This window comes from Microtus pennsylvanicus, chromosome 12, assembly GCF_037038515.1.
Source record: "Microtus pennsylvanicus isolate mMicPen1 chromosome 12, mMicPen1.hap1, whole genome shotgun sequence".
NCBI classification, from domain to species: Eukaryota; Metazoa; Chordata; class Mammalia; order Rodentia; family Cricetidae; genus Microtus; species Microtus pennsylvanicus.
The window spans coordinates 28,944,167-28,954,627 of NC_134590.1; the positions used below are offsets into that span (position 1 = coordinate 28,944,167).

The 10,461-nt window shown below is 48.6% G+C and overlaps 1 protein-coding gene and 1 pseudogene across 1 annotated transcript in view; one reads left to right on the forward strand and one right to left on the reverse strand.

The window, feature by feature from the left end:
- Positions 1–3,315, reverse strand: part of Cwh43 (cell wall biogenesis 43 C-terminal homolog) — a 46,060-nt gene extending 42,745 nt beyond the window's left edge. The window contains exons 1-2 of the mRNA XM_075942875.1: positions 3,131–3,315; positions 1,176–1,367 (exon numbers count right to left, since the gene is read on the reverse strand). Of these exons, the coding sequence (XP_075798990.1) occupies positions 1,176–1,367; positions 3,131–3,173 (235 nt within the window). The 5' untranslated portion in view covers positions 3,174–3,315. The remainder of the gene's footprint in view (positions 1–1,175; positions 1,368–3,130) is intronic.
- A 2,984-nt stretch (positions 3,316–6,299) lies between these two features.
- LOC142832367 (eukaryotic translation initiation factor 5 pseudogene) lies at positions 6,300–9,042 on the forward strand (annotated as a pseudogene).
- The last annotated feature ends 1,419 nt before the right edge of the window (positions 9,043–10,461 follow it).

A 10,461-nucleotide genomic window follows, 5' to 3' on the forward strand; every position in this document is an offset into this window, starting at 1 on the left:
ACAAACGCCATAAGGAAAGCCCAGAGAGGCCCACCGGGTACAACAGAAGGTAAGAAGTCTGAACTTTCCGCTACAGCTCCAAGCAGATTTGAGCTCACAGTTTTCCTCTCTAAATCTAATAACTCCCTTTCTGTGGCTGCATAGCAGTCCGAGTTTCATAATCACTGATTACTTAATCAACCCCTTAGAGACAACATGCGGGTCATTTCTGTACTACCATGACCACTATCCCTGCAATGATTCTTATGTTCAACATATCATGTATATGTGGATGTATCTATAGGACACAGCCCTGTAGTGGGGCTGCTGGGGGAAAGGTCTGTGCTGTTAAATTGGTCTCCGTAAAGTCTGTGCTGGTTTATATACCCACCAGCCACGCATGAACACCCTTACAACACAGTGTTAATAGTTTTCTCTGCCGATCCATTTGTGAAGTCATAAAGATGTATGCATCGTTTATGTTATGTTTTGTTATTTTAATTTTTAATTCATTTATTGTGTGTGAGTGTTTGAGCACACGCCTGCTCACACAAGTCAATGTCATGTGTAGAGGTGAAAGACGACTTGTGGGCATTGATTCTCTTGCCACCGTGTGGGACGCAGGATAGAAGAACTCAGGCCGCCAAGCTCAACAGCAAGTGCCTTTACCTACCGAACCGTTTTGATGGCCCAATTTTATTGTATTTTAAAGAACGAATGGGATTTCCTTTCCAAGGACTGCAGACGTCTTCAGCTGGTCTTCTAGTTCATTGTTTCGTCTTTTATTTTTGGCTTACTGAAACTGTATGGGAATCATCCCTTTGAGTGGCAGCACTGCAAATAGTTTTCACCCGCTGTTTGGTCACTTGCTGCGATGTTTCAGATACATAATTCTCATTTCTTATGCAATACCATTGGGTCATCCTTCTCAGCACTTCTAAGCTTTGTCATAGTTGGCCTGTTCTCCAACACACCTGTCCCCTCCTTATTCTAGTGAATTTTAGGTTTTTCCAGTCGCGCAAAGATGTTAAGGTGGAAAAAAAAAGGATTGACACGGTATAGTTTTCCAATTTCACTACATTTTTTCTGAGGGGATAGTAAGGTGATTTTTAAATGTTAGCCATTCCCCACACAATGAATGGTCTACACCATTTTCCTTTTGGCTAACAGAAGAATTTCAGACACTCAGATCTTACCGACAGTGACGATCCTCAGCAGAGAGAGTGTCCACTTCTTATTAACGAGTCTCCAGATTGGAGGGATTATTAAGAGTATCGGGGAGAGAAACGCGACACCAAACAATTCCAGCCCGGTGAGCTCCAGCGTTTGCAGGGGAAAGTAATAGATCATGGGCCCCAGCCCATGGTAGAGAGACCAAGAGACGTAGCCTAGAAAGATATTTAAGAGAGACTGTGACTTTGGTGTTGTCCCTGGTGGCAGCCTGCACTCTCTGGCTTGAGCTAGGTGCTGCTCCCAGACTCCTTCCCCTACCCAGCAGGCAGGGTGGAGCATGTCTGTTATGAATCTGCCGTCATCTCTCGATTTGTTCCCATAAACATGTCGTCATGCAACCATGTCTATGCCTGTAGATAATCCCTTCAGTAAGATGTCATAGGCTGGACCATCTGATAGGAAACTGGCTTCCTGTCAGGGCTCAGGTTGATAAAATTCTCTCTCCTAATTTGATCCATACATACGAAAAGCTAAAGAAGGAGTATTCCTTCCACCTATTCGAACCACACTCCTAAAGCCCCGTCATTAGGCAATAGACCTTTTTTTGTGAGTAGACCATCCTAAACTAGACCTTGCTGGGCAGGCCTGGGGAGTGGAACAGATCTGAAGCCAAAGGCACCTCTGTGGGCACAGGCTGTGATCTTAGGCAATAATTAAAACCGTGGTGCTTGCCATGTACCAAGATGAACTGTTTTTTGTTTGGTTGGTTAGTTGGTTGGGTTTTTTTGGTTTTATGACACAGGGTTTCTCTGTATAACAAACAACCCTAGCTGTCCTGGAACGTGCTTTATAGACCACTCTGGCCTTGAACTCACAGAGCCTGCCTCTCAGGTGCTGGAATTAAAGGCGTGCCACCATGTCCAGCTTGAGCTGGGTTTTAACCAGATGTCTTGTTCCTCACACAACCCATGTCCTATGGGTGAATAGATACACCTTATACTCTCTCTTACCAAAGCCGAAACAATTGGTGCAAAACAAAACAAGAGAAACTCCTGAGAACCGGAAAGTCCGGTGATTGTCCGGCGAGCCTGTGTAGTAAATGTCACCGGGCGCTAAGATCATGCCTCCTCCGAGAACTGTTAACCAGAGCCCTTCACTTTCTCCCGTCCCTTCTCAGCCTCCGGTTGTTAAACTGCAGGAATCATCCCACCTCACAGTTCTCAGAATAAGACCAAGCCTCCTGGAGCAACTTAGTGTAGCTTTCCGAGAAACCGAGTGTGAGTCACTTCACACCTCCCAATTTACAAGGCACGGGGGGGGGGGTCAGAAAAAATGAGTTTCAGCCTCTTCTGAGAGCAAGCTGCTCCCTGAAACTCTCGCTCTCAGGAGAGCGCCCTCCCCAGGCCAGACGTATGCTTGCTCAAAATGAACTGCAAGACTTTGCTTGCCGTGTACCAAAAGATTCCCTGAGAGCTCAGGGGTTTAAGTATCCATCTCCCACAGAGCCAGGACACTAAATCCTCAGTACATCGTGCAAAACTGCTAAATGAGCCCGGGAGACTAGAAACAGACACTTTTTTTTTCTTTTATAAACACAGTCGTATACTCGCAGCTACCAAGACCACTTGAGCAGGGGGCCAGGGCTAGAGAAGGCAGTTACCCCGGTTGCTCACCTACATCCCCCGGGAAACACTTTCCTTGGGAAAGCTAAGTCCAGTACTAAACTGTATTGAGGGAAACTTAAAGGTCACGGTCCGGAGCTGCACGAGATCAACGTAGAGAACTCTCCATGCAACGCCAGGGCGGCGTGGGAGCTGCGGAACCCCAGCCTGGGAACCTCCATCTGGATCTGAACTCCCTCGCTTCCACCCAGAACGCGATAAGTATCTCCATTCCCGGCGCCGGCCTCTTCTGTGGGCTCTATCGCCCCGGCGGAGAACAAGCCCAGTCAGCCTGCCCCAGGACGGCCTCGACTTACCCAGAAGGGTCTCCCCAGCGATTGCTCTCCACAGGTCTGGCATCGCTGCGGACACTTGGAAAGCCTTGAGGACCGTCCCTCCGAGCGCTCCGCGCTCCCTGCGGGGTCCGCCCTGCCTGCACGGTGTCCCCGAGTGGCACGCGGGTCTGAGGCGGCCACAGGAGCCCGAGCAGGGTGCGGCGCCTCCTCCCTGGCACACCTGTGCGCCGCCCCGCCCGACGCCACCTGTATTTTCAGCGCTGCTGGGGACGCGCCACCCCTGTGCAACCTGTGCGCTCCAAACCCGCTGTCCAGACCAAACCAAATCTGCCAGTCCCTATCCTACCCCCATCCCAAGAGAGAATGTCTGGAGTATGGAGCAGTTGCCGGGTTCTCGGAGGAAGGGAACAACCCAGATCGGTGATGCCACTGGGGTCTGTGGATGCAGAGCGATTGGTAAAGCAGTTGCCTTATGTGCACCAAACCTTGAACATATCCTCCTCGCCTTATAGACAGGGCGTAGTGATTTAGACCTGAAACCCCAGCATTTAGGAGATGGAGTTCAGAGAATCATGGGTTCAAGATTATCTTCCGCTTTGTTGGTAAGCGGGTTAGATTCCCCGGATGTTGCAGCTAAAAAGAGAGTCTAAAAAGAGAGTTAGAAAGCCACTCCCAAGCAGGAAGCAGTGTAAACCTCCATCCTCCTCAGATCAAGGTGACTCCACGCCGCCGCACACCTGCCCTCATTACCTGCTTTTAGCTTTGGTAGTAAACACAACTCAGGAACTGTCAGTTGCATTCTGGGGGGTGGAGGGGAACAGAAATGGAAGAAGTTCCAAATAGTGGAGCAGGTGAACCGTGATGGGGTGCCTAAAATTTAGAAGAGAAATAGCTCCAAATGGTCACTGTAAAAAGTCCACAGCAACTTTGAACTAAGGGCTACTAGCCGCTTATGAAAACACAAAGATAGCAGGATAAATTAACGGAATAAATAGAACCTCCAAAAACCTCTCGTCTGGCATCATGACTTTACAAAGCCTTGACAAGCCAGTTACACAGGACAAAGGAAAGTTTTTCTAGCAAATGACCACAGCACAATTAACTACCCACGTGGGAAAGGATAAAGTCGTACCCCTACTTTACAAAGGAAGCAAAAGCCAACTTATACAGCCTCAGAGACTGTAGTTGTTTGGATAACAATGTCCCCACTCCCAGAGCGCAGGCTTGGGTATTTGAATGCTATGTCATGACGTGGTAGGGGCTATTTGGGAAGATCGCAGAGGGTCGGCTTTGAGTGCTCATAGTCTCTCCCCATCTCCAGACTGCTTCAGTTTTCCTAGTGCATGTTAAGCCAAGCGTCTGAATTACATGGGGGTGAGAATTACATTTCCAAAAGGGGCTTTACAGTGTTTGGATGAGGCTGCAGTCCTTAAATGCCAGGCATTCTCAGCAAATGAAGAACTTCAGCAATCAAAGACCTCAGACCCTGCACTGTCCTACCTTGGCGCCTCCCTGGTTCCTCTCTGAATGCATTACAGATACACTGACAAATACTTAGCAACCGAGGAAAGGCAGGAAGGGTTTCCTGGAGCTCATGCTCTGAAGTCCAGGGTACAATCCATGATGGCGGGGGAAGTCATGGCTACCTTGCCGTGCGCATATGTTGCATCCCCAGGCAGGAAGCAGAGAGAAACGAAAGCTCGTGATCTGCTCCCTTTCTCCAATTCACTTCAAGACTCAAGCCCAAGGGATGGCCCCGCCCACAGAGTAGGTCTCCCCTTGCCGCTTAAGCCTCAGAAACACCCTCAGAGAAGCATCTTTTTGTTGTTGTTGTTGTTGTTGTTGTTGTTGTTGTTTTGTTTTGTTTTGTTTTTCAGAGAAGCATCTTGAGGTTTGCTTCCTGGGTGGCTCTAATTATCCAGTTGGGTTGACAGTGAAGATCAGTTTTCACGTGAAACGAAACAAAACCGCGCGGATCTGAGCCCTCTGTCTGTGGGCGCTTTGCTAGGACATCGTCAAGGTTGTCTCGTTTCTTACTCTCTGTTTTTATTGCTGTTATTATCGGCCCTCGGTCTCATTTCATTCTCATTAACACTTCGATGGCAGCTCATCATAAGCACTTCTGGAAAAGGCAGTCTGTCTGTGAGGCCAGAAAGGGAATGTGAAATCTTGGCGAGCAGCTGTCAATCTCTGCTGCAAAAGTCTACTTTGTTGAGAGCTATTTTGAGGCTGAACTGGATGAAAAGCTAAGGCCCGTGGTGCAGCACCTGCAGTGTTCAGAGAACACAAGGGGTGGGTGGGTCACGTGTTAAGTCTCCATGATGTCTGGCCTAGTGTAGGGGAGGTCTCGGGACAAGTCTGGCAAGCTTCTCAGTAGCATCTTTATCCTGTGTGTATTTTAATTGCCTTCTTGAGGCTTTCTGTAATTGGCGTTCTTCCAAAGGCAGATTCAGCAACAGCACTCACTCAGGAGACAAAGAGGCATGTCTTCATCAGCCCCCACCCATCCCCAGAGACAGAATAGGCTGTTCTCTTTGCGGTTCTCCAGTCTGTCCCTTCACGGCACATGGTGGCAAAGTTCCTAGTGGCTTCTGAGGCTTTCCCATGTCCCTTGAATGGGTAGCCGGGTTACTGTGGCCACAGCAAGTTAATCATGAAGCGGCTTGTAATTTCCTTGCTAGGTATCATACGTTAAATAGAGGGCCTGGGTGAACTTTTAATTACCTGGCTCGGCACCTCGTCTTATTGCTATTTAACTGGAGAGATTAGACGGTGTTTACACCCGGTGCACAGGATATGAGCTATTCTGCTGCTGATAGCGGCCATGTTCAGCCCAGCCTGCCCAGTGTGTGCGGACAATGGTGTCAGCTCGCCATCGCTGCTGCTACCTTGATTTTCATGATTCATTTGCCTTGCTTTTAACTTCACAGGCCTTACAGGCTCACTTCTGGGTGGAACCTCTTTTTCATCCTGAAGCTGTCATCCGCATTCTTACATTACCTGGAAAGAAACAAAGTCCCTTCCAGCCAGGCCAGCTGCTTCCTCCTCCCCCAGTTTGTAGAGCATGACCACATGAAGTTCATTCAGAACACACTGAGACTATTTTTCTTTCTATCAAAAAACAGGATCTCTGGTGTGAGCCAGTACTGCGAGCTGCGATAAAGATCTGGTCGCCTGGTGAGAAACGAAAATGCTCGGAAGAGCCTCTTCCTCCTCCTCCTCCTCCTCCTCCTCCTCCTCCTCTTCCTCCTCTTCATCATCATCATCTTCTTCATCATCACCACCACCACCACCACCACCACCACCACCACCACGGCAGTCCAGGCTCACTGAGTTTGTAAAAACACCCGCAATACTCCAGGAAGAGATCAATTCCTGGTTGACTTTGAGGTTTTGTTTTTGGCTTGGGCAAGTTCTACTTACTTATTTTAATGATTTGTTTTTATTTCAATGTACACTGGTATTTTGCCCTACATGTATGCACACGTGGAGGTGTCAGATTCCCTTGAACTGGAGTTACAGGCAGCTGTGAACTGCCTTGTGGGTGCTGGGGATTGAACCCAGGTCCATCTGGGAAAACAGCCCGCACCCTTACCACTGAGCCATCTTTCCAGCCCCTCATGTGCTGGTTTGCAATGACTTACATCTGGGAGCCCATGCACCTCAGGTCAGTGGCAGCGATAGTCACCACTATGAAGCTGAGGCCCAGGTGAAAAAGCAGCCCCCTCCCGCCTGTCTCAGGACACATGGTTTTCGCTCCCAGTCTGTAAACCCAGGGGCTGGGTGCACTACACAGCACACAGCCAGTAGTCAACACTGACCTGGCCTGCACTAAGCCCTGGGTTCTGTCTCCACCACTGCTGAGGATAAGGGCAAGAGACAGCAGAAGACAGAAAGGAAAAAGAATAGAAGCAAGCAAGCAAACCCAACTGCTCTAGCCTTCCTGAGTAGAGCAGTCCTGGGGCTTCTGATGTGTCCTATAAGAGGAAAAGGCCAGGGAGAGGTCTTGCAGGCCTGGAGGCACACCCTTAAAATAGATGTTGAGGGGCTGGAGAGATGGCTCAGAGGTTAAGAGCACTGTCTGCTCTTCCAGAGGGCCTGAGTTCAATTCCCAGCAACCACATGGTGGCTCACAACCATCTGTAATGAGATTTGGTGCCCTCTTCTGGTGTGTGGGCATACATGCCAGCAGCACATTGTATACATAATAAATAAATAAATCTTAAAAAAAATAGATGTTGAGACCCCCGTCTCCCTTTTGTTCTCTTTCTCTTTGGCCACCTTGCACCCAGCTGTCTCCCCACAGGCCTGAGAGCAAGGGAGTCGCCAAACTGTGGGCTCACAGAGACCTTTTCTCTCTGCAAGTGGATTCTCTCCAGGAGTGTGCTGCAGGAACAGAAGAAAGCTAAATCAGGCAATGTCCTCCCAAAGAGGCAGAGAATGTCTGAAAAAAGGAAAGGAATCAATGATGCCTTTCTTACAAGCACTTACAGCTCCTTTCGTTCCAGTTCCTAGCTGACTGGCAGTTACTTAATCATTAGCTTTGATTGCTCGCCTTTATATGGCTTGAGGATTTTTTAATTGTTGTTTGCTCTCGTTGTTTGCCTAATATATTGAGAGTGTTTTCCTATGGCACTAGATGATCCTTTTCCATGTTTTTAATGTGTGTAGTAATTCCATGGCATAGTAACATATAATTTACTCAATTATCCCCCCCCCACACACACACATACTTTGAAGTCTATTTACAAGACTTTATTTACGGCGATGCATTTCCGAACTAGAAAACACTAACCCTTCTTTGTCGCCATGCAGATCACTCAAATCAAAATCCACAGGTCTCCCAGCTCCACCAGCGAATGAAACCCATCCTCCTCCACATGCTGTGGAAGAAGATGGGGAGGAGGCTTGGGTGGAGGACACAACTGAGGAAGCTCAGAGGTGCAGAAGGAATGAAATCAATGAGCATGCGGAAGTTCTGACTCTCCAGGGTGATTTGGAAAGAACTGTAGAAGAGCGTGTCAACGTCCTGTTGATTTCGTTAAGAAAAAGAAAGAAAACGACGTTAATTTATCTGATAAAGAAATCATTGCTGAGGAAGAGAGGCTAGATGTAGAGGCCACGGGTCCTCTTGTTTTGATTGACATTCTCCTTAATGAGAAGCTAAGAGCAAATCAAGACACACAGGCACCATTTCCTAAGGTTTTTGTCATAACGATGAAAGGCTCAGTGGTGTAATGTTATTTCAACTGTATTTTAATAAGTAAACTGTGCCTGAAGATCAGAGAGTTAAAACAGCCCCACTGGTCAGCCTTACAGCCAGGCAGCGGTAACACACACCTTTAATCCCAGTAGCCACAATAGTTGCCATAGTCCCAGTGGTGCATGCCTTTAATCCCAGCCCTAGAGAGGATCATAAAATGGGAGGAGACAGCTCTCAGGTACACTCTCATTCTGAGGATTCCTGGAGGTAGGATCGCCATTTTGGACTGAGGTCACGGTAAGAGCCAGTGGCTGCCTGTTTTGCTTTTCAGATCTTCAAGTTGAACCCCAATTTGTCTCTGAGTTTTTATTAATCATGCTTCACAGTGGAGACTTCCTCCTGGTCTAGGATGTGTGCTAGCAATGCATCAGGCTCAGCTATCTCCAGGATACCACACATCTTGAAGGAAATGTACGATGCAGACCTTTCGGAAGAGGTCATCCGCAGCTGGTTGGAAAGAGCCTCTAAGAAATATGGCTTATTTCTTAATAAAGAGACTCGTGGCAAATCAGAGCCCCTTATCAAATGGTTGAAGGAATCAGAAGACCCTTCTGGTTCTAAGGAAGAAGATGAAAATATTGAGGTAGTGTATTCGAAGTCCGCTATTGTACCAAAAGTTAAAACTGTGAAGTCTGACAAGAATAAAGACGTTGACAGCGGTGCTGTTTAAAAGGATGGATGCAGCTTAGCTTAACAGCGGGATACTGCAAACTTTTCCCCATTATCAGTCAGAAGAGCAGCATGGATGTGCAAGAGCTAAAATGGCTTGACACGGTGCTGCACTTGTTACCAAAAGCTGTTCCTGTGAGTGGTCTAGAATTAAGGCCGTGGGGGATCTAGGGCGTCCATTCATAGCAGTGAACAATTGTAGTCTGCTTATTTGTTGTGTGGTTCTTTTGGAAAAACTAGTAGTAGACACATTTGGATCACATTTATAGAGGTATAAAGAATAAAGAACCCTTCCTTCTTCCTTCCCTCCTCCCCTTCCTCCCTCCCCCTCCTCTCCCTTCCTTCCTCCCTCCTTCCCCTTTCCTCCCTCCCCTTCTCCCTCCTTCTCTCCCTCCTTCCCCCTTCCTCCCATCTCTCTCTCCCTCCTCCCATTCCCTTCTTTCCTCCCTCCCTCCTTCCTTCCCTCCTTTTCTCCCTTCCCCCTCCTCCCCTCCCTCCTTCCTTCCATCTCTCCCTTCCTCCCTCCCTCCTCCCCTCCTCCCCTCCCTCCCTCCCTCCCTCCCTCCCTCCCTCCCTCTCTCCCTTCCTTCCTTGCCTCCTCCCCTCCCTTCCTTCCCCCTCCCTCCCTCCTTCTTCCGTTGCTTTTGTTAGGTCTTTTGTCACAGCACTGAGAAGTAACTGCAACAACTGTCATCTCCCTGGAGTCTTATATGACTTCTCACAGTGGGGAGGGACCTGAGTGCACCCACTGCAGAGATAACAGTGCACAAAGGAGGTTACAAAGCTTTGATGTTTCTCCTCCTCATTCCTCTTCTGGATAAGCGATGGTCCTAAGGAGTGGCTGAGGCCCAAGGGAAAGGACACAGATCCTTGAACCAGCAAGCGAGTCTGCTGCAGAGCTCTGACCAAGGACTGCATAGACATGAGTCAAGGTTGGGGCGATGGCTCAGACGGCTCAGTGGGTAAAGACGCTGGCCATCAAGACTGAGGAACTGAGTTCCATCCCAAGAACCCACATGTTGAGGGACAGAACCAACTCCTGCAAGCTGCCCTCTGACCGCTACATCACATAAGTAAATAAGCCTACGTTTAAAAGTGTTTTTGAGGAAACAGAACCAGCCACAGCATGTGCCAGAGACCCTCTCCCCTGGAAGGTGAGGCTGTCCCAGGGGTTCATTCCCTGAGAGCTGACCAGGGAGAGCCATCCAGTGAGATCCAGTCTCCCCAGTCCTAGAGTCCTCAGATGTCCACATGAGATTACGTGTGCAATCACCACACTCTGGAAACAGGCGAGTACGGCACAACTGTTAAGAGTGGAGCCTTAGCCGGGCAGTGGTAGCGCACACCTTTAATCCCAGCACTCGGGAGGCAGAGGCAGGCGGATCTCTGTGAGTTCGAGGCCAGCCTGGTCTACAAGAGC